Source organism: Equus caballus, chromosome 15 (genome assembly GCF_041296265.1).
Source record: "Equus caballus isolate H_3958 breed thoroughbred chromosome 15, TB-T2T, whole genome shotgun sequence".
NCBI classification, from domain to species: Eukaryota; Metazoa; Chordata; class Mammalia; order Perissodactyla; family Equidae; genus Equus; species Equus caballus.
This window is the reverse complement of record NC_091698.1, coordinates 98,534,100-98,557,999: the sequence shown is the minus strand read 5'-3', so window position 1 is coordinate 98,557,999 and position 23,900 is coordinate 98,534,100. Positions and strand designations below refer to the sequence as shown.

Below are 23,900 nucleotides of genomic sequence, written 5' to 3'. Positions count from 1 at the left end.
TTTTGATCTTTCCCAGAAACCACTGAAAACATCGTCCACAGAGACGGATGAACTGAAGTTTCCTCCTTTACTCCAGAGAAAATGAATTCTCAGAGTTTTTTGTTTTGTTTTTTAACATCCACACGTTAATTTCTGGGGTTTCCCTTTCTCCGTTTCAAACAGCACAGATGGTGACCTCACGTGGTGGGACTCGACGCTAAGTTTCCGATCCCTCCTGTCCACAGGGCAGTTTGGAAGGGGGTAAGGTGAGGTGGGCGCGCCAGGCATGGAGAGATTCCTTGGCGACCAAGGGCAAGCTCACGCCCACGGGCAGGAAGATTTGTGCCTCTGCCTAGGTGTGTGTTCCAGAACATATGGGAACCTGTTGCGTCGCTTCCCCAGGGCCGTCCTGTCTCTCGGTGATTCTCCTGAGACCCTGTCCCCTGTCACTGTGGGGGTGGGGGTGGGGAGACGCGAGGCATCGGACGGAGAGCAGGTGCCCCGTCCCCAGTGCTTCGCCTGTCCCTGCGTGTCTCGGTCGTTTTCACGTCCGGTCCGCTCTGCTAGGTTGTGGGGCTGGGGTCCCCGTCGGATGCTCCCCAGAATCCCGCCAGGACCCAGCCCCTGCGGGCAGGGGTTCGGGGATCTTTGCCAAGACCCGAAGGCAGCGTCCCATTTCCGCTGCCCTCCCGCAGCGGGCGCGGGGCCTCCAGCCCGGCCACGCGGGAGGCGGGCGGCCCGGTATGCAAATACCCGGCGGGCGGGGACCGTCTCCCCGCCGGGATTAAAGCGCGGGGCGGGGCGGGGCGCCGCGCAGCAGCCGCGGTCTCCGGGAGCTGGCCGTGCGCGCCCGCCTGCCCGCCCGCAGCCCCGACCGCGCGGCCCGGCTCCGGGTAAGGACGCGCGGCGCCTCGGGACTCGAGGCGGCGGGGGGAGAGGCGCGCACCCCGCTACCAGAGCGCAGCGCGAGCCCCCCGGGTCCCCTTGGTCCCGGCGTCGCCTCGGCCCACGGACGCCGTCTGGGTCCGCGCTTTCTCCGTGGGAACCAGGGAACCGGCGCCTCCGCTGCGTCCTCCCCCGGGCCGGGCAGGGGGCATCTCCCCAGGTTCTGCGTGGGGCCAGTTTGTCCTCATCGTAGTCAAGACCGAAAGGAACAGCGTTCGATGCGCGCGGGGTTAGGAGGGTCTAAGATTATCTAGGAGTGGAGTGAGACTGGGGGTGAAAAAGAGACGCTTCCATGATGGGGCTCTGGCTGTTACCCCGTTTTTTCCCTAGGCATCCGGGGGCGCTTTGGGAGGCAGTGGGAAGGGAGACAGGCCGAGGGGATAAAGGTGTGGGTGTGTACACGATTGAATGAGCAGAGCTAATCGACTTGAGCACACACTGGACAGAAACCACCTGCCAGGCTAGCAAGTTACCCACCTCTGCAGAGTGGACCCTTAGTCTTGTGAAAAAAATCACTTTAGTAATCCCCTCACCTTTTTTTTCCCCTTATTTTATAAAAAGAAGAATCCTTCTGAAGTCTATTTTTAAAACTAGCAGCAATCTCAAGGTTGGTCAGTTAAGATGTGGGATTTGCCTCCTTGTCTCATTCCTGCCTCCACCCCATCCTGCATTCCAGAAGATGCAAGGTGGAAGGGAGAAACATACCATTCCAGAAGGCGCCCAAATCCAGCTTGCTGTCCCCTGTTTTATGATGTCAGGTGGGGTGTTCGCGGGACTGGAGAGTGAAAGGAACAGGATCCCGCTCTTCTCTCCTCCCCCCTCCTTCTTAAAACCGGTCAGAACCTCCCTAGGAAAGGAGGACCTTCAGGAGACTTTGTGAAGACCTGAGGGCTTTCCAAGAGGAGATAAGAGCACTGCAGATCAGCCCACGGCTTGGTGCAGATGCGTGTCCTTGGAAATATAGACTCTGAACTGGACGCTCAAAGGGCAGAGAATGGGAATGGGGAAAACGACTGATCCTTGAGAGGATTAATTCTGAGGGAAGGGAGTGGTGAAGAAATAGAGATATTTGATACTTCTCTCTTCTGTTTCTGTTTGTGTATCTGGTTAGTAACTGGAGAAAAGAAGCCTGGAAGCATGTCGGAGTTTTGGTTAATTTCTGCCCCTGGCGATAAGGAAAATTTACAGGCTCTGGAGAGGATGAATACAGTAACCTCCAAGTCCAACTTGTCTTATAACACCAAATTCATGATTCCTGACTTCAAGGTAAGATTCCTGGGGAGGAGGAAGGGTGATGGATTGGGGTCAGGGGATGTCATCTGGGAAGCCAAGAAGAATGTAATAGGGCAAAGCAGAGGACCAGCCAGGAGCTGAGGATGCACAGGGGGCATCGATGGTTTGGATGAGACCTCATGCCGTGGCCCCAAATTAATTGGGGTACCTATGGACATAGAGCTACAGGACAGAATGAATAGGGAGACTATGGTGTGGGTAGCTGTATCTAATACTTCAAAAAGTCGGAAGAGTGTTTTACTCACTTGGGTCCTTGTGAGTTCTCAGCTTCTTCCTGTTTTCCTGTTTTGTCTTCAACAAGTATATAGTTTAAACACGCAGGCTTGGGGAGCTTCAGCCTTGATTGTGCTTTTGACCTGGGGGCAGGAGAGCCAGGATCCTTCTGGTTCTGATGGAGAAGGAGGAAGGGGGTTTAGTGATAACTAGGCAGATGGCAGAAAGAGATTTGACAGTGTGTAAGCGTCCAAGGGCTCTTGCAGTGGAGAACAAAGTTAAAATGAAACAAACGTGAAAGCGGAGCAAGATATGTACAATCTTTTTACTTAAAATAAGAGTGGACTTTTTGCAGTGCTATGTAAGATTGTAGGTTTCCAAAGGAAGAAGCTTAAGTCATTCTTCCTGATGACTCCAGTGTAAACGCGTTGTGGGTACTGGAGGAATGGCGTTAACTGCTCCGAGGCCACTCTTTAGCACACTGCCTGTAATTCTCTTCCAAACCTCAATTTGCCCCTCCGCCAAAAGAGCTGCCCCGTCAGCTACCGTGAGTTGTTCGTGATGTTGCCACAGTTGCTCGTATGCTGGGGGCCAGGCACTTTAAATGCATCGTCTTGAGTCTGCACAACTCCCACGTTAGGGGTCCCGTCCCGCTGAGGCCAGCAATGAGTTCTGAACCCATATCTCGCTGACTTTTCAAACCTGTCACTGTTGTCCAGTGACAGACGCTGCGAAGGTTCGTAAATTCAGCATCCTCTCATCGCTTACTACGTGTGAGGCTCTGTGCTAGACTGGAAGGAACAAAGATAAAAAAGACACGTCCCCTGCCAAATGTTGCTTAAAATCAAGTTGCTTGAAAAGAAGCAACTTCACTTACTAGAAATATCCAGGCTTCGTAATTTCCTAATTACTTTTTAATGTCTGATTGGTTGATAATATGATAAAGTTTTTCCTTCTGATTCTGTGAATAGGTCTTTAAGTACAGTTTAGGGCTCTGTAATAATTTCCATACTAAGAAATACATGGTTATAAGTCATCTGAAAAGAAAAGGACTTCCCCAAATGATGAAGTGGGAGGAAAAGCTGGACCCCTGCCCCAGCAAGATCACACTGATAACAGCAGAGAACAACGGAGAAAGGGATCGGTTGGACTGTCTCGGAGAAGAAAGGCTTTTAGAAATGACAATGTATTTAACTTGCTCTCTGGTGTATCTCTTCCTTGGCTGTGAGGATTACTCACATGACTAGCAGACCGCCATTGTAAGAGGAAAATGAGCTGAGGGCAGACCACAATATAGTAGTCACTGCTTCCTATGGCAGAAATATGACAATTTATTCTGTTGGCAAAAACAAAAACAAAACCAAAAAACCCCTGCAAAATCCATTGATTTTCCTTTAGCGCGCTTCCCACTTGTTTGGCCATTGACCAAGGACAGCTAACTCAGGATGGAAGTTGCAGAATTCCCTGCCCTGTTGTTGAAAAGGCACCCATGCTCCTCTGCCGGCAAGTGTGAACCTCTCACTTCTTTGCAATCTTTCTAGGTGGGGACCTTGGACTCCCTTGTTGGCCTCTCTGATGAGTTGGGGAAACTTGATGCCTTTGCTGAAAGGTAAACTATTTCTTATTTACTACATACAAGTGAGAATTTGACATTGTTGTCAAAGGACACGGTGCTCTTGCTTCGGCTGAGCCCATACTCGTCTGAACCTGGTCCTGGAGGTCGCAGAGAGCGCCCGGGTAGGTGGGGTGAGGGACGCAGCTGCCTCTCGTAGTTTTGTTTGCTGGAGGCAGCATTTTTTGGGGGGGGGGGGCTGCCTTCAAAATGAAGAAGACCGTGACAGGTGCTGAAAAATAATTGATGTAGTTTTCCCCCAAGGCTTTTAAGTGTTTTGTTCGGTTTTGTTTTTGTAGTAACATATGCACATAGTAAAAAATTCAGAGCGCAAAAGGAAGGCCGTCCAACGAAAATTAAGCTTTCCTCTTGCTTGTTTTTCTTTTTCTTGTCCCTCATTTCCTCTCTTTTGAGGCAATGTTATTATAATTTCCTAGGAGAGCCTTCCAGAGACAGCCTGTACAAGTAACTATGAATATATTCTTAAAAATAATTTTAGACAAATGATAGCATATATCCTGCACCTTGTTTTTTTCACTTAATCACATATCTTAGAGAGAGTTTCGTCAGTCCATAGCTGCGTTACCTTGAATAGGGCTGCCCTAATTTATTTGAATTTCCCTATTGATGGACATTTAAGTTTTTCAGTCTTTTGCTATTACAAACAATGCTGTAAGGACAACCCTTTTACATACTTCTTTGTGCACGTGTAGGAGTGGGATAATTAAAACTCAACATGCAGGGTCAAAGAGCGTTTGCATGTAAGATTTTACCGCTGTGTCCACGGCACCCCTCCAAGCACTTGTTCCTATTCACTGTCCCACCAAAGGTGTAGGAGGATATTTTAGAGTCTTAAAATCATTTATTCTTTAAAATTGTTATGACTCCGATAGATAATCATCGGAAAATATATACAAGGTATAGAAAAGCATGAAAAAGAGGGACTGGCCCGGTGGCGCAGCAGTTAAGTTCGCACCTTCGCCTTCCCTGGCCCAGGGTTCACCGGTTCGGATCCCGGGTGCGGACATGGCACCGCTTGGCAAGCCATGCTGTGGTAGGCGTCCCGCGCATAAAGTAGAGGAAGATGGGCATGGATGTTAGCTCAGGGCCAGTCTTCCTCAGCAAAAAGAGGAGGATTGGCAGCAGTTAGTTCAGGGCTAATCTTCCTCCAAAAAAAAGTATGAAAAAGAAAATATCAATCACTCATAATTCTGCCGTCCAGAGATAACTAGTGCTATTTTGCAGGATGTACATCCAATTTTTCCTACATATAAATATTATTTATGCCTACATATATCAATAAAGGTGACATCATATTCTCTATATTTTGTAACTTACTTTTCCCTTCATATCTTCATCTTTTGATCTCACCATTAACTATTCCGTGGTGATATTATGCCATATGGATTTACTATAATTTATCTATTAGGTAGTTTTTAAATAATAATAATCCCTTGTTTTGGTGAAGATGAAAACTCTGTTGTTTATCAAGTGTTTTCACTTGGTTTAAAAAAAATACAGATGGGATAGATGAGGAAACAGTCTTCACGGCCAGCTCTTATCCATCCTGAACTGCACAGACAGGACGGGGACCTGGGGTTTCACTGCTGATCTTGCTGCCTCCGTAGAGCATTTCCGATTTTCAGAGCCTGTGGCTGTGCGCTTTTTTTCCCTTCTCAGTGGAGTGGTGATATGGCTCCTACTGCCTTTTCTAACTTTTATGGTTTTGGTGAGGAAGATTGTCCCTGAGCTAATAACCGTTACCAGTCTTCCCCCTTTTTATTTTTTGCTTGAGGAAGGTTGTCTCTGAGCTAACATCTGGGCCAATCTTTTTCTGTTTTGTATGTGGGATGCTGCCACAGCATAGCTAGGTGAGCGGTGTGTGTGTCCGTGCCTGGGATCTGAACCTGCGAACCCTGGGCTGCTGAGGCGGAGGGCGCGAACTTAACCACTATGCCACTGGGCCAGCCCCCTAATGCATTTTTAATGGGAAATTTATAGTTAGGAGTTCTAGAGGTCATACTTTGAGGATTTCTAATCCACACGTTGGTGCCGTGGGTTAGAAGGTAGGTTTTCTATGTTCCAGGTGCTGTTCACCTACCCATCGCCTAAGAATAGAAAGAATCCTTTGTTGGTAACATCTTGCTGTATGTGGGATGTTGGAGTAACCACATAAAAGCAGTGCTAGCCACCAAGTAGTTTGTGGCTCATGGCCTTTGAGAAAGAAAGCTAACATTTGGCCTTCTCGTCTGAAAATGGGATAATAGTGATCACCTCTGTGCTGTCAGGGAAGAACGAAGGGCAGTCAAATCATGTTACATCAAGTATTATCAAACCCCGGGACATGTGCTGTGAAAAATTAACATCCAAGAAGACTGGCTTCATCCCTAAATATCAGCTCCTTTCTTAGGCTGCTCTGCACCCTGGGGAGGAGGGTCTGACAGATCATGGAGGCCAGCCCCCTGCCCTCAGCTGGCAACCGCCTTTGGTGCAGCAATGTGGGCGTAAGAAGTGTGACTTGCTCGCAGGTCTGCGGCAGAAATGACGGCCGGTCAGCATTTAATCTTTCCAGACCTTTCTGGACCTTTTTTTGCTACCGATTTTCTTCCCTAGTGCGAGTCCTCAAACCTCTTCCCCAAAGCCCCCTCTGGCTCCACAGCTCTGTGATGCTGGATTATTACTTCCACTTTTGTTTCTTCTGTTTGTTTTTCTGGGTAAGCACTCGTATTTTGTTCTGTCCCTGATTGTTGCACAAGTTGCTTGCGATGGCAGTAAAGCATTTGTTTAAGAAATTGTATGAGTATGTGTGAGCAAGCATAGTTAAGGCTGTAATTGTGAAACAGACGGGACCAAGAGGAATTAAAGTGTTTTTAAGAAACAGGCCTAGGTGTGGTAAGAATGAAAATCACTATGCATTGTTTTATTTTTCCTTGTGAGTATAAATTCTCAAGAGCCTTCCCATCAGAGGAAAGAGAAAAATGGTGTGGTTTGAGCACCCGCCGTTCTTATTTCTAGCATTTGTCTAGTCCGGGGTCAGGGTACCTTGTCTTTGGGGTAATAATGGGATCCTGATAAAATACGAGAGCGGCTTCAGCTCTTTGAAATGCCCTACCTGGTTCTTTGAAAAGTACTCAAGTGTTATTAGATAAATAAATGCCGGCTGGGTGTATAACACAGGCAGCATAAACCTGTCAGCACTGCTTCTGGCCAGGAGAACAGAGAAGGGACGAGAGTTTTCAGGGTGTATTGTTTCCATATCCTTTTATTATTTATTTACTTGGGGCACTAGAGTGTTTTTCCATGTAGGTAGAAGGCAGGTTTTGCTTACTAGAGTCTTCCCTTTATTTTTGATTTATTCCCTCGTGCTGCCTTTGTGAATTTGCCCTGTATTAACACCGTAATTCATGAATGTTTGAGAAAACAAACGATTTTATCTTTAAAAAAGCCCCCCCAACCCCCACCGCCTTTTCAACGTTTGTACCTCTCATGGTATCTTAGCCCGTTTTGCGGTGCTGGTTGAAATATTACATTTCACAGGCGCTTGGGCATTCAGATAGACCTCAGGGGTTTCTATGGTACTTCGGTGACTGTCGCCTGCCCCTGAGTGCATTACCTGGCCTGGGGAAGAGCTGGTGGCTTTCTTTACCCACGTGGTTCCCTGAAGTCGACTGAGGGTTGGCTGATCAAAGATTACATATCTGAGTGTGGATGTCAGCTTAGTGACGCGGATCTTAAGGAGCTGGTTCTTCTAAGGACATTCTAGAGAGAAGCAAAGTATAATTTAGAAAGAATTACCCGAGCTGCTTCTCTCTGTTCCTGCAAGAATATCAGATTGAGATGATCCACGTAAGATAGCTTGGGCTCGTTAGACAAATATCAGTTGGATGCCTCTTAATGCTGTGTGCTTTCTAGACTCTTCAGAGTAGCTTGGCAGTCCTACTGTGTGCGTTCGCTGTTCTCTCGCTCTCTGTAATGACAATTTCAAACCTTCCCCACGCCCCATTCACCCCCAGTTATCACCTGCTCGTCCTCCTCAGCTCCCCCAGACTCTCCTCCCGCCCCTGCCTTCAGATCTGCTGATTTACCCTCTCCTGTTATGACCGAGTGCACCCCTCCTTCATAGCGCTTTCCACGGTGAACTTGCGCAAGGTCTTGTGGGGGCATTTCAGACAAGATTACTCTCTGTCTTCCCAGCTAGGCTGTAAGCTTCACAAGGCCAGTCGTTTGCACAGTTAGACCCCGAGCACCTATACCATTGTTGGCCTTCAATGACCAGCTGAGTGAATGAATGGAAGAAAGAATCCTGGAATATCAGGGCTGGACAGGCCCTTAGAGATCTAATCCAACCACTTCGTGTTCCAGACGAGGAAACATGCCCATAGAGAAGCTCCTAGAAAGAGCTAGATAGGCTCAGGGTGGCAGAGCAGAGAGCATAGACCCTTGATCCAGGTTCACCAACTTGCCCGTTAATGGTCTGTCTGTCTGTCTGTACCTACCCTGCCTCTGACGGGTTCCCCCAGCCCCAGCAGGACCAGGTGTCCTGGGCTTCATAGGAACCAACCAGAAAAGAGCTTCTTCCTCCCCGTTCCACCCTCCCAGTCTCCACCGTCAATCATTCTTATTATTTATGACAACATTTACTAGTATTTCTTAATACAGACCTTTAAAAATGTCTTACTCATGTCATATTCATTACTCAGATAATTATCACTGACCTTTTAAAAAAGTAATATATTTGCACGTTAAAAAATCAAATGGTATAAAGGTGTGAAAGGGAAACAGAAAGTTCCGCTTTAATCCCAGTGCCTCCCCGTAGGTAACCATTATTAGGGTTTCGTGTGGTTCCTTTCCTGGTGAAACAAAAGAAAACAAAACATACACATACACTTACATACGTTCATGATCCAGCCCAAATATTTACAAATCTTGAAGACCTCATTTTAAGATATCTACTAAGCACAAACAGATTTTTTTTTTTTTTTTTTTTAGATATAGCTCAAGCATTTGGGGCAGAATCTGGCACATGGTTGGTGCAAAGATCCTGTTGATGATTCATTTGGGATTACACTGAAATTAGGGGGGATTAACATTCTTATCATTTTGAGTGTTTCCATGAGCACAGTTCATCTTTCAATTGACTTGATTCTTTTTGTTTGTTCCTGTGGTAAAGGTTTCATGTTTTGTTAAACACCTTTCACAATATCTTACTGATTTTTTCCAAAGTATTACATTTTCTATTTTGTTGCTGTTGTAAATGAGATCTTTTCTCTAAATGCTTATTGTTTGTAAATAGGGGTTTTCATGTATTAACTTCATGACCTGCCAACTTATTAAATTTCCTTATTGCTTCTAATAGTTTTTCAGCTTATTTTTTAAGGTTTTCTAGGCGTGTGATCATATTGTCTGCAAATAGTAATTTCTCCCCTTTTCTCTCGTTTCTTTCTCTTGTTTAATTGTATTGGCTAGTGTTCCAGAAAAATATTTAATTTATCAGTGATGGTGGTGGATGTCTTAGTCTTGTGGCTACCCTTAATTTGAATAATTCTAGTGTCTCACCATTAAATGTCATTTTGGCTCATTTTGAAATATGTTATCATACTAAGGAAGAATCTGTTTCTGTTTTGCTAAGAGTTTATCTGGAATGAGTATTGCATTTTTTTTCAAATTTCTTTCGTGGCATGTAGTGAATTGGTCTTATATCTTTTTTTTGACTTTAATATGGCATGTTTATTAATAAATATTGTAGTTATTGGATCATACTTACATTCCAAGAAGAAACTCTACTTGGAATGTTAAACTCTGTTTGTTAACATTATAAGATTTTGCATCAGTATGCACGAACAACAATAATGCTAGTATTGTAATATTACCACCATAACAAATTTTTTATGTTGGTTACCTGTTGAAATGATAATTTGCATATTGGGTTACATAAAATATATTATTAAAACTAATTTTGCTGTTTTTACCTTTTTAAATGTGACGACTAGAGATTTTTAAAGTGCACATGTGGCTCCATTATATTTCTACTAGACGCTGCTGGACCAGATCTCTAGACAGGGCTCCTCAAACACACGCAAGAATCCCCTGGAGATCTTGATAGAACGCAGATCCTGATCCACTGGGGCTGGGCTCAGCCTGCGGTTCTGCATTTCTTACAAGCTCCCCAGTGCTACTGGTGCTGCTGGTCTACAGACCACACTTGGCATCGCACAGCCGAACAGTGGCTGTCAAACTGTAATGTGCATCAGAATCATCTGGAAGCTTTGTTAAGATGTACATGACTGGGCTCCACCTCCAGAATTTCTGATTCAGCAGATCTGAGGTGGGGCCTGAGAACCTGCATTTCTCCAAGTTCCCAGGTGATGCTGCTGCTGCTCCTGGCACCGAATTGAGAACAGCTGCTTTAGATGGTAATGCGATGTCTGTTTCTGGATGGTTTAAAATACGTCATTGTGACGTATTCGGGCTTGTTGCATTTTTAGGAGGAGTTCTAGTCACAGAATTTTCCAGTATTATTGGTCTCTTAGTTTTTTCTTTGGATGAAGAGGTGTATTGATTTTGGTAAGTTTCATTTTTCTAGAAAATAGTCCGTTTCATCAGCTTTCCCAAGTTATTTGCATAGAGTCTACCAACCTACATTTTTTTGGGTTTTATAATTGTCTCTGCTAATTTCTCATTTTTTGGTTAGGCTACCCAGTAGCTTATCTATTTCACTCTTTAAGAGAAGCAGCTTTTATCTCAAACTTTTAAAATCAATTTTGTCACTTTTCTGATTTCTTTCTTTCTTTTTTTTTAACAATGGTTTTGTTTCTTTCTTTCTTTCTTTCTTTCTTTATTTTTCTGCTTTATCTCCCCAAATCCCCCCAGTACATAGTTGTATATCTTAGTTGCAGATCCTTCTCGTTGTATTTTTCTGATTTCTAATTTTTAAATTTCTGCATTTATCCTGATTTCCTCTCTCTTGCTTTATTTGGGTTTATTTTCTTGGTCTTTTCAGTAAAACATACTGAGTTATATGCTAATTCACTCATTTTCTTTTTTGTTTCATTCTATAATGCTTAAGGCAATGCAATTTTCTCTATTACGTAACTTTTGACATGTGGAATTTTCTTTTTTTCTCTGTCTTTCTTTTCTTCTTCTTCTTTTTTTTTGCTGAGGAAGATTCACCCTGAGCTAACATCTGTGCCATCTTCCTCTATTTTGTATGTGGGTCACCGCCATAGCATGGCCAGCAGTGAGTGGTGTAGGTCCACACTCGGGAACTGAACCCAGTGCCAAGGTGGAGCGTGCTGAACTTAACCATCAGGCCATGGGGCTGGCCCTACATATGGAATTTTCATTATCATTTTTTCTAGATCTTCTGCAAGGTTTTTAGGCCTTTTTAATTTCTGGGAGGTTAAGTTTTGTTGTTGTTTCTGTTTTTGTTTTTCATTACTAATTCCATTGCTTTGTTGTTAAAGAATGATGAAAGAGCTATTTCTACCTTTGGGAGTTTGAAGTTTTCTTTGTGAACTAATGTATTGCTGCTTTTTCTAAGTGTCCCATGGGTACCTAAGACAAGTACCGTTGTATTGTGTAGAGTTGATGTGTGTCTCTTGGAGCGACATTATCCGTGATTTTCCTATCTGCCACATCCATGTTTTTATACCCCGTGCACTTTGCTGCTCTTACTGGAGGCAGAGAGGCCTGTGAAGTTATCACTCCACAGAGCACTGCCACTTGATGCCCTCTGTGCCTCTGTTTATATTCTTTTCTTTCTTGAATTCTACACCCCCGATGGTTGTCACTTACCTGTTTGGGTAACTGCCACTTATTGGCCACCCATTGTGTGCCAGGCACCATATTAGGCGCTCTCCATTTCCTCATGAAATCTTTACCACAGCCCCGTGCACTGGGTGAATATCCGCATGTTGTTGGCGAGCATATTGACCTTCAGAGAGTGAAGTCGCGTGTGCGGGGTACATAGCTGATGAGCGTCAGGCCTTAACCTGGTCAACCTGCTTCTCTCTCTTCCTCAGTCAGAGGTCCTTGGCAGATGGCAGTTGGCTTCTCCCCTGCTGCCCTGGCTTCATCACTTCCTTGAGACCCTGCTGGGACAGTCTCTCCTTTTCCTTAGGTGACTCAGTAGCTGACGGGCACAGTCCCAGTCTCTCTCTACCCACCCCCCACCAGCTCCCAGCAACTCTCACCAAACCAGAAGTCCAGCCAGCAGGGAAGGAAGGAATGTCGGCTGGCTGCTTCTGTGCACACGCATGGCCATAAGGGCCGGCCCGAGGCAGCATTGTGAAATTTACAGAATAAGCCCTTCGAGGCTAAATTTAGCATGAGCACGTACATCTTAGACCTTGGCCAACCTCTAGCACCCACAGCTCCACTGTTCTCCAGAGCTCAGCCCAGTCCTGTTCGCTCAGCACTCTGTGTTGGCGCTCTTCACATCTTAAGTAGATGGCAGCCACTTAGACTTTCCTTATTTTCAGGAGCTTAAGGGGCAACTTTAATTGGTCCTTTCTGGCATTGGCTTCATGTCCTAAGTTAATATCGTTCTCAACAGACAGCTTGCGTATTTACATTCTCCTCTTATGTGGTCTTTCCCATCTCAGCCAAAGGCTCCCTGGGCCCCTGCCCCTGGCGCTCAAGCCGCCAGTCTGGGTGTCTCCTTCCTGACCATCCACTGAGACTCCAGCAAGGACAGAGCCCTGTAGGCTCCACCTCCAAAACCTGTCCCCTGTCTGTCCACTTCAGCATGTCCAGTGCTCCGCCTTCATCCAAGCCACCTTCATCTTATGTCTGTATTTTTGCAACAAACTCCTAACCCACCTCCCTGCTCCGCTTTCATCTACTTTCCACACTGCAGCCGGAGTTCTCGCTCTCTGAGGAGACTCCACATTCCAGCCCTGACGGCCTAGTGGTTACAGTTCCGCACTCTCACTGCTCCGGCAGCCCAGGTTCGGTTCCCGGGGTGGTGGAACCACACCACCCATCTGTCGGTTGCCAGGCTGTGGTGGTGGCTCACACAGAACAACTAGAATGACTTACAACTGGGATATACAACCACACACTGGGGCTTTGGGGAGGATTGAAAAAAAAAGAAAATGAAGATTGGCAACTGATGTTAGCTCAGGGCGAATCTTTCCCTGAAAAAAAACCCCAAAAAACAAAAAAACCCCAAAACTATTACTTTCTTAAAAAAAAACAAAAAACAAAACTTGATATCACCTGACTTTCTTGCTTGAAACTCTCTCATAGCTTTCCAAGGCCCTCTGTAAAATCCATGCTCTTCACCCTGGTTTCCAGATCCCTAACTGATCAGGCCCCGGGTGTCCCCCTTCTTGGCTCACTGGACCACTCCCCTCCCACCACCCTGGCTGCATCCTGTCCTGAGTGGTGCCCAACCTATTCTCCTAGCTTGAAGGCCCCCCAGCCTTACCCACCACCCCACTCTTGTGGGGGGCTTCTTCTTGTCATCCTGATCTTAGTTTAAATGTCACCTCCTCTAGAGGCCTTCTCCAGACGGGCCAGCCTAGTCCCTCGAGGGCACCCCATGTTAATTCTCTGCCTTCCACATGCCGCTCTTTAATACTCTCTTTGTCTTTGTCCATCTCTTGTAGAGTAGAAGCCCCAAGAAAGCAGGGACTGTATTTCTTTTTTTTTCTTGACCTCAGTATTAGCAATATTTTTTTGGGCTAGCCTCAGGAAAGGGCAACAAAAGCAAAAATAAACAAACAGGGCTGCATCAAACCAAAAAACTTCTGCACAGCAAAGGACACCATCAACAAAAGGAAAAGGCAACCTACTGAATGGGAGAAGATATTTGCAAATGATACATATGACAAGGGGCCGATATCCAAAGTATATAAAGAACATCTACAACTCAATATCAAAAAAACCAAATAACCCAATTGAAAAATGGGCAGAGAACTTGAAAAGACATTTTTCCCAAAGATGACACAAAGATGACCAACAGGCACGTGAAAAGATGCTCAACATCACTAGTCATCAGAACATGCAAATCAAAACCACAATGAGATGCCACCTTGCACCTGTCAGAATGGCTGTTATCAAAAAGACAAAATATAACAAGTGTTCGCAAGGACATGGAGAAAAGGGAACCCTTGTGCACTGTTGGTGGGAATGTAAATTGGTGCAGCCGCTATGAAAAACAATTTAGGGTTCCCCCCAAAATTAAAAGTAGAACTACCATACAATTCAGCAATTCCACTTCTGTGTATTTTTTTTGAACGGACTGTTTCTTTTTTTTTTTATTGTGGTCACATTGGTTTATAACATTATATAAATTTCAGGTGTACATCATTATATTTCGATTTCTGTCTAGACTACATCATGTTCGGCACCCAAAGACTAGTTACAATCCGTCCCCACACACGCGTGCCTAGTCACCCCTTTCACCCTCCTCCCTCCCCGCTTCCCTCTGGTAACCACCAGGGGCCGTATTTCTATGGCCAGCTCCTAGAAGAGTGCCGGGCTCTTGGTGGGTGCTGAGCACACGTCCGTCTCTCACAGTAGTGGGCCTCTTCTTTCAGCACCCATAGGTTCTCCTGGGGAACTTTAAAAAAGGCACAGGTCGTTGGGTGCCACCTCCAGGGGTTCTGATGGGGTCCGTCTCGGTTCGGGTCTACGAATATGCATTTTAGGTGGGGCTCAGGGTGATTCTGAGGCAGGTGGCCTTGAGACTTTGAGGAGCGCGCCCCCGTTCCGTAAGTCCTCACACAGTCATCATCCCATTTAATCCTGACATACCTCTGGGAAGTCCATCTCAAGGCCGGGGATTCTACAGGATATGGAAAAGCTTGTAATATAGTTTTTTTTTTTTTCCGGACAGGTGATACATTCACATGCATCAAAGATCAAAAAAAATGAAAGGCTGTACAATGAGAAGCCTACCTTACACTATCTCCCCATCTGACCCCCTTCGTGGCCCCCACTTAGGAAGCCACTTTTATGAGTTGCTTGGATAAACTTCTGGTGCTTCTTTAGGCAAATGCAGGAAAATTCCAGTGTATATATTTATTTCTTCCCTTTTTAAAAACAAAGTAGTCATCCTTTGTGCTGTTTTGCATCTTGCTTCTTTTACGCTTAACAATATATTCTGGGAGATTTCTTCCATCAGTATATAGAGAACCTTCTTGCTTTTTAAGCTGCTAGCGTTCTACTTGGGGGAGGTACCATAGTTTATTAACCAGCCCCAGAGATGGAAACTTGGCTTATTTACTTTTATGGGGTAGGAGGCTGTTACCAACAGTGCCCCAGTATGAAATCTTACACCTACATTGTTACTTTGGGCGTTAAGTGTGCAGGCGTATCTGCAGGATGAATTCTCAGAAGCAAATTGTTGGGTCCAAGGGTCATATGCCTTTGTAATTTTAATGGATCTTGCCAGATTTCTCTGGGCTGATCATTTTGCATCTCCACTAGTAATAAAGGAAAGTCCCAGGGCCGGCCTAGTGGCTTAGTAGTTAAGTTCACAAGCTCCGCTTTGGCAGCCCAGGGTTTGTGGGTTCGGATCCTGGGCCTGGACATACACACTGCTCATCAAACCATGCTTTGGCGGCATCCCACATACAAAATAGAGGAAGATGGGTACTGGTATTAACTCAGGGACAATCTTCCTCAAGCAAAAAAGAGCAAGACTGGCAACAGATGTTAGCTCAGGGCCAATCTTTCTCACCAAAAAAATAAATAAAAATAAAGGAGAGCCCCCATTTCCCTATAACCTTTCTAATAAACTGTTGTCAAATTTTGGGGTTTTTACAAATCTGATAGGTAAGAAGTGCTGCCTCCCTGTAGTGTAGCATTTTTAAAATAACTTTAATCTGGACATAAATGACATGCAATAAATGGCAAATTGTTTTTAACTTTTTTTTTTCAAGATCGGTGCCTGAGCTAACAATTGTTGCCAATCTTTTTTTGTTTTCTGCTTTTTCTCCCCAAATCTCCCCAGTACATAGTTGTATATTTAGTTTTGGGTCATTCTAGTTGTGGCATGTGGAATACTGTCTCAACATGGCCTGATGAGTGGTGCCATGTCCGTGCCCAGGATCCGGACCAGCAAAACCCTGGGCACTAAAGTGGAGCGCACGAACTTAACCACTCAGCCACGGGGCCGGCCCTAATGGCAAATTTTTAAAGCATACAATTTGACTGAGTTTTGACATATATACATCTGTAAAACCATCACCACAGTCAAGATAGTGAACATATCCATTACCCCCACAAGCTTCCTCGTGCCCCTTTGTAATCAATTTCTTCCTGCACCTCCTTCAACACTAATCTTATTTCCGTCACTGTGAGATTGTTTGCATATTTCAGAACTTCTGTATAAATGCAATGATATAGTACATACTCTTTTTTCGGTCTGTTTTTCCTATTCTGCATCATTATTTGAAATTTATCCACGTTGTTGTGGGTATATTAATAGACATTTTTTACTGCTGAGTAGTATTCCATTTTACAGGTAAGCCACAATTTGTTTATTCATTCACCTGTTGGGGGCCAGTTAGTTGGTTTCTAGTTTTGGACTATTAAAAATAAACTGTTATGAAGATTCATGCACGGTGTTTGTGTTGACATATGTGTTCATTTCTCTTGGGTAAATGCCTACCCATTTACCTAGGCAGTAGGGTCCTGGGTACCCAAAGTGTGCATGCACACATCCCCTTTGACTCTCAAACTTTTGGATTGCTTCCTGATCCTATGGGATGGATGTGGCTTAGAGGAAGGCCAGATTAGGACCCTCTACAGCATGAGGTTCCAGGGCATGACCCCCTCACGATGGGCTAAGCTTGAGACTGCAGCTGTGTTGAGTCCTTACTATTTTGTAGACATAGGGAATACTGAGATTTTCTTTTAAATGCCCATTCTTTGAAAAGTTCATGTTCTGGGAGATGAGGAAGATGAGTAGACATCATCTTGATCCTGGGTGACACATGAGTGAATCAGGAATGACTTGGGTGACTGGGGCCACCATGGTTGGCTCTGAGGAGCATTGGACCCACGTCCAGCTTCACGTCTTAGGATATTTGTCCAGCCAGCCAGCATCTGTATTTTCTAAGAGCTACTGTGTTTTTTCAGGAGCTGCCGATAGTACAATTACTAAAGTTTCAGAGATCTGTTTGTTTAGTGGCGAACCTAGATGAGGAAACGGACGCTTGGGACAGGGTGATGGCTGATGTGGTAGAGGGAGGTTTCTAAAGGAAGCCCCATGAGGACAGCAGCTGTGGTCTGTCTGTCACTACTGTCTCCCCATAACATTGCCTGGTACATAATGGACATGCAGGGTGTTTCATGTTGAGTGCAAGAAGCAGCAGGTACTGGGTAGAGTGTGATCTGACGCTGTATGCATTTGCTAGGGGTGACTTGCCTTGAGGAGGGGGCACTTGGGCTGTTGTAAAGGCTGAGTCCCATCTAGGTGGCTCAGGATATTCCAAGTGGCTCCAGGAGGGCAGGAAGGGTTGAGGGGGAAGTGGAGAAAGAGGAGGCCCGACAGGCAGGAGTGTTCCTTGTAATGTCTGCGAAGGAGTTTGAACGTCAATATTTGATCTTCTTGGGAAAACACCGACATAGTGTAGACAGTACAATGGCATGCTAAGATGTTAATTTTTAGAAATCCCTCTAGTTGCTGTGGGAGGGATGGACAGGAGAGCCTGGATTGGGAGAGGCAGGGAAAGCAGAGAGGAGGCCATTGACGGACACCTGGAGAAAGATGGCATAGCCTGCCTGGGACAGATCTGTCGTAACTATAAAATATGGTGCTGATGGAAAAGAAGGGAGCAGAGCCAAGGAACTTTGGAGAAGGTGATGAACTCCAGCCTAAAGGGCCAAACCAGCCCTTGACATTCTCTAGGCTGGGTCTCCACCATCGAAGCCAAGAGAAGGGCCGGCATATATGTTTTTTAATTGAGATATGATTCCCACATTGTAATAATCACCCCTTTGACGTGTGCAATTCATTGAGCTCCACTATATTTAGAAAATAATGCAACCATCACCACCATTAATTCCAGAACATTGTCATCATCTCCAAAAGAAACCCCATAGCCATTACCAGTCCCCTCCTACCCGCTTCTCCCCACTTTTGTCCCCCACCTCAACCCCTAGTCATTGGCTGCTCACTCTATGCATTTGCCTATTCTGGACATTTCATGCAAATGGAAGGTCAGGACATGTTAAGATAAACCAAGGAAAGAGACGCATTCTGTGCAGATGCGCCATGAAATGGGTGTGATGGGCACTAGAAGGTGGTGAACTGTGAAGTGCTGCGGGTGGCTGAGGCCCCAGGGAACCCTGGCCGCCTCCGCAGCATTGAGAAAATGTTTGCCTGAGCGGTCTGTCGCTTTCTTCTTATTTAAAAAAACCTCTCTTAGTGCAACAGACAAACAATTTAAATGAGGAGAGATTTTACGAAAAAATACTATGTTATTACATCCAATCTATTACCCCAAAATGAGGCAGGGAGTCTTGAGGCCTCGTTTTCACCCTGGTCAGCAGCCAAGGAGCCGTGTGACTTCGGGCAGACCCCCACCTCTCCCTGGTCTCCAAAGGCCCTGGCACCTGTGACCCCGCCTGATGCTTCTGGGTGGGCAGATGATGTCCTGGTCCCACTTTCTAGGCATGACTCTGAACTAAGGTTAAGGATTTCTTAATGGGGAGGGGGGGACTTCTTTCATTTTATTTTTTATGATAATAAAACACATACTTCATTCATTATTTAACACACTGATTACTATCTTTGCATAAATCTTTGTGTAGTTGTTCGAAGGTGGAATTACTAGTTCAAAGGATGTAGACGTATTTAAAGCTGTTGGTATATATTACTGAATTATTTTCCAGTGAGGTGGCAAGAAAGTGCCCTTTCACCACACCCTTGTCAGTGTAGCGCCTTTCAAAACCGTTGTCCGTTTACCTGGCGAAACGAAAACGTGTGATGGTTTCCATGCCTTTTTCTTGGATTGCCGGCAGAAGTAAGTATATTTTCAGGGGCTTATCAGTCGTTTGCAGTTCCATTTTTGTGATTTGCCGGTTCCGGCCTTTGCCCATTCGTCCCCTGGGGCAGGCTGCAGGCTGCACAACTCGGGGGGCGCTCTTCACACTGTGTGCATGGGGCCTGGCTTGCCAGTGGGGCTCCTGCCGTCAGGCGCGGTCACCGGGCTGCTTGGTGGATTAACTTTTTGGCAAACTCTCTAGGGCCTAAACAAACGTGTGCCGCTTCTTTCCAATCAGGATGCTTAGGGGACTGCCCGGTTATCCCTAAAAGGCTGTGGGAATCCCGGAGCATTCCAGCAAGTCTTAAGGAAGAGGAGCCTTTCTGGTCGCTGCCTCCCCAGGAGGCACGTTTTCTCTGAGGGTAGATTGGCTTTGCCATGGGGCTGTGCCACCACGCGGTGAGTCAAGGGTATAATGCCACCTTAGCCAAAGAGAATCTGTTTTGCATGCCGGGTGGTTTTGCTGAGCGGCTCTACAGACAGTGTGCAGAGGGGAGTTCCTTTAAAGGTCAAAATATCAGTCCATTATTGCAGCTTCCAGTTTCTGAGAAGCAAGGCTGGAATTCAAAGTGTGGCGTGTCTGTGGCCAGAGCCCCCAGAGCAGCCCGGAGCCGGGACCTCCCTAAGGCCTCTTTGGATCTTTGTTTTTCTAAAACGAAAGTCCCTGAGTGGCTCTCCAGTGCCATTTTCCTGATGACTTTGCTGCAGGGCACCGTGATTCCATTGTCCCTTGGCCGAGGAGGAAGCAGAGAGACAGATGAGTGGGTGAGGTGCCCAGGGGCTCCATGAGTCACCAGCCGCAGGGAAGCTCCTGCGCCTCCCTTCTCAGGGCTCCTGGGTGGCTGCAGAGGGAGGCCGGACCTGTTGTGGCCCCTCCATCTAGACAGTGAGCACAGTGAGTGCTGTGGGGTCTTGGTTGTCCAGCCCTTGGTGTGCTGGGAGCAGCTGGTGTGGTGGACGGAGGCCAGCTTTAGAGGCAGGGTACGGGGTCAGTCACCAGAGAAGGGACGTTGGGCAGGTTTCTTGGCCTCCTTGAGCCTCATTTTCCTCAGCTCTTGGGGGCCTCACCTGTTTGGCCTGAGGACTCACATGCAAAGAGCCTTTCTGAGGACTGAGGAGGGCTCGCCAGATAAAAGCTATTGTTACTCTTGCTTCAAATCCCCGTGGAAACCACCCCTTGCCCCTTCTTGTCCCCCGCTGGCCCTCTCCGCCCAGGCATGGGGTAACTTCTGAAAACCAGACCGACCTCAGCCTGCTTTGCCTGAAGGATCCAGAAAATCCAGGGAAGCTCTCTCCTTCGCGTCACCTAGACTCGGAACCAAGACCTCCACCTCTCTTCACAAGAGGACTGGGTGTAGGGGACGTCCTCCCACAGAGCTGCAGGTGGGCGGTGAGCAGAGCGAGGCCTGCGGAGGTGCCCTGTGGCAGGAGGGGGCACAGGAAGCTCAGTCTGCAGTGGAGACGCCTTCCGAAAGAAGCTCCTGTGTGCTCGGGCCCTGGGAGGGGCATGCAGGTCAGCCCTCCTGTCCGTGTCTGTCCGTCGGGTGTGGTTCCTCCACGTCTGTCCAGGGCGCTGCAGCCTTCCTGCTGGGGCCAGGAGGCTTCCAGGGCCCTGCCCCGGCTGCCCCTCCCGCCCACACACCCAGACCTGGAACGCAGGTGGTCAGAGGATGCTGAAAGTGCATGAGGAGAGGAGGTAGACAGACTCAGGAGGACCTGTCCGCCTGTGCTCTCGGCTCTCAGCCATCCTTAACCTTAGGCAGGGCGAGGTCGGAGTCTGTGCAGCCCGGGTCCAGAAATCAGCAGTGCCAAGAGATGTCCCATGGTGCTTGCAGAAAGGAAGAACAGCTTTTTCATCACACCCTTGTCTCTGGCCCCTTTCCCCCTGACCCCTGTCCCCCCAGGTCACAGCTGTCTGATTCTCCCTGCCCAGAAGGCTCCTCCCCTTCTCAGTTCCTTCCTTGCCACACCTCCTCACATCCGGGTAATGCCCTCGCTCTTCCAGCCTGCTCTTACCCAACCACTCCCCTTGGGGGATCCCCAGGGGACTGTAGAGGTACGGGGAGGGGGGGGGGAGAGGGGGGTAACTTGAAGGACATTCCTTTAATGGGCTGAGTCCAGGTAGCATGCTCTTGACTTTTTCCTTTATCTACTTATGGCTTTGTTTATTTGCAGCACCGTTATTGCTTTTTTATTATTAATACCTGCTGATTATTTTAAGATGCAAATCCCACCTCTGCAGTCCACTCCCCACAGGACACCACTTTGTCAGTACAGTGCCAAGCCGTAGACACTTTTCTATGTGTAGTACAAGTGCGTGTTTTTTGCTTTTGTTTTTTACAAAACTGTGATCCTAAGTACAGACGCTTCAGTCATCCCTTGATATCCACGGGGGATTGCTTCCAGGGACCCCCGTGGATGCCAAAACTCATGGGTGCTCAAGTGGCTTATATGAAATGATGTAGTCCAATGAACACAGTGAGCCCTCCACATCCCCGGGGGTATGTTTCTTATTTGCTTTTTTCCCTTTACTCCATGATGCACAACACTTCATGGCAATCTGTAAGTGCCTTCCTCATTCTTTTCTAGAGACTTCTTGGTGGTCCGTTCTATCAGCTGGGTCCATGTTGATAACGCTGAGATGGCTTCCTGTCTTCTGCATTCACAAACCACGCTGCAGGCGCCTATCCTCGTGTGTGTGGTTTTGAGCACAGGAGCCCGTGTACCAGAAAGACCAACTCCTAGAGGTGGAATTGCTGGGCTAAAACATCTCTGTGTTAGAAACGTTTGAAAGATAGTCTGAAACTACTCTCTAGTAGGGCTGTATCAACTGACACCTCAGATCAACAGGGCATTGGTGTTCCTGTTTCCCAGAGTACTTGCGGGGGCTGAAATTACAAATCTTTTTACTGTTCACATCTGATAAGTGGAAAATGATATTTCACAGCAAGTGAGGTTGAGTTTTCATCCTAATGTGTATGGGCCATTTGTTGTCGCTCTTCCAGGCACTTTACGAGGCCTCCTCACCGTTAATGCTGATGAGTGATGTTGAGCATCTTTTCATGTGCTTATTGGCCATATGTTTATCTTCTTTGATAAGAAGATATGTGTGTGTGTGTATATATGTATGTAAGAAGGAGAAATGTCTATTCAAGACCTAAGCCCATTTTTGAACCGAGTTGTTTGTTTTTATGTTGTTGAGTTTTAGGAGTTCTCTATATATTCTGGGTATTAATCCCTTATCAGAGATACTATTTGCAAATATTTTCTCCCGTTCTATGAGGTGCTTTTTTTGTTTTTTGGGGTTTTTTTGGTGAGGAAAATTGACCCTGAGCTAACCTCTATTGCCCATCTTTCCTCTTTTTGCTTGAGGAAAATTGTGTCAGTCTTCCTCTATTTTGTATGTGGGATGCCGCCACAGCATGGCTTGACAAGCGGTGTGTGGGTCCACGCCTGGGATCCAAAACTACAAACACTGGGCTGCCGAAACAGAGCACGCAAACTCAACTATGCCACCAGGCCGGCCCCTGATGAGGGGCATTTTTGTTCTGTTGCCATTGTTTTTGATGTGCAAAATTTTAAAATTTTTATCAAGTCCAATTTGTCCATTTTTTCTTTTGTTGCCTGGGCTTTTGGTATCATATTGAAGAAATCATTGCCTAATCTAATATATGAAGATTTCGCCCTATGTTTTATTCTGAGTTTTATAGTTTTAGGCCTTACATTTGGGTCTTTGGTCCGTTTTGGGGTAATTTTTATATATGGTGTGAAGTAAGGGTCCAACTGCATTCTTTTCCATGTGGATATACAGTTTGAAATGACAGTCCTCCCCCCGTTGAATGATGTAGGCCCCTTTGACAAAAATCATTTGATCATATATGTGAGGGCTTATTTCTGGGGTCTCTATTCTATTTCATTGGTCTCTATGTCTGTCTTTATGCTACTGCCACACGGTTTCCATTACTGTAGGTTTGTAGTAAGTTTTAAAATCAGGAGGTGTGAGTCCTTCTGCTTTGTTCATAGGCCTTCAGATATTCTCTCTGCCCCTTCCTCTCTCTCTCTGTCTCCTTCTTCTGGGACTGCCACAATGCATGTGTTGGTCCACTTGGTGATGTCCCATAGGTCCCTTAGACTCTGTTCAGTTTCCTTCAACCTTTTTTCTTTCTGTTCCTCAGACTCACTAATTTCCATTGTTCTATCTTCAGGTTCACTGAGTCTTTCTTCTGCCTGCTCAAATCTGTCTTTGAACCCTTCTAGTGAATTTTTCATTTCAGTTATTGTACAGTCATGGGTCACTTAGTGACACAGATACGTTTCTGAGAAATGTGTAGTAAGGTGATTTCATTGTTGTGTGAACATCATAGAGTATACTGAAGGGGAATAAAATTTGCCATTCCAAAATGAATTTCTTTAACATAAAGATTATTTTGGGATAATTAGTTTCTCCCTCTCTCTCTTTTTTTTTTTTTGAGGAAGATTAGCCCTGAGCTGACATCTGCAGCTAGTCCTCCCCTTTTTGCTGAGGAAGCCTGGCCCTGAGCTAACATCCATGCCCATCTTCCTCTGTTTTATATGTGGGACGCCTACCACAGCATGGCTTGACGAGCAGTGTGTATGTACGCACCCGGGATCTGAACCAGTGAACCCTGGGCTGCCAAAGCAGAGCGTGTGAACTTAACTGCTGCGCCATGGCCGCTTGGGTTAATTATTTTTAAGAAACAAAAGATCCAGAAAATTCTTTTTGTTACCTCCCCCTTAACTGCCTAAAAGAATTCAGTTAGAAAAAGCTTTCTCAGAAAGCAAGCTGTCACCTTTGTGTAACATGGACTAGGTGGTAGACAGGGAGGAAGCTAGAA

General features: G+C 46.1%; 1 protein-coding gene across 18 annotated transcripts in view; it reads left to right on the top strand.

Moving 5' to 3' along the window:
- Positions 1 to 749: 749 nt before the first annotated feature.
- The window catches only part of ATP6V1C2 (ATPase H+ transporting V1 subunit C2), a 54,474-nt gene continuing 31,323 nt past the window's right edge, over positions 750 to 23,900 (top strand). For 8 of the 18 annotated variants that reach the window (XM_070236695.1, XM_070236691.1, XM_070236693.1 and 5 more), the window contains exons 1-3: positions 750 to 872; positions 2,036 to 2,190; positions 3,972 to 4,039. In XM_070236695.1, the coding sequence (XP_070092796.1) occupies positions 2,062 to 2,190; positions 3,972 to 4,039 (197 nt within the window). In that variant the 5' untranslated portion in view covers positions 750 to 872; positions 2,036 to 2,061. Of the gene's footprint in view, positions 1,085 to 2,035; positions 2,191 to 3,971; positions 4,040 to 19,785; positions 20,558 to 23,900 lie in introns of those variants that run through there. The other 10 variants (XM_001503538.6, XM_001503540.6, XM_014731310.3 and 7 more) reach the window with 5 other exon arrangements.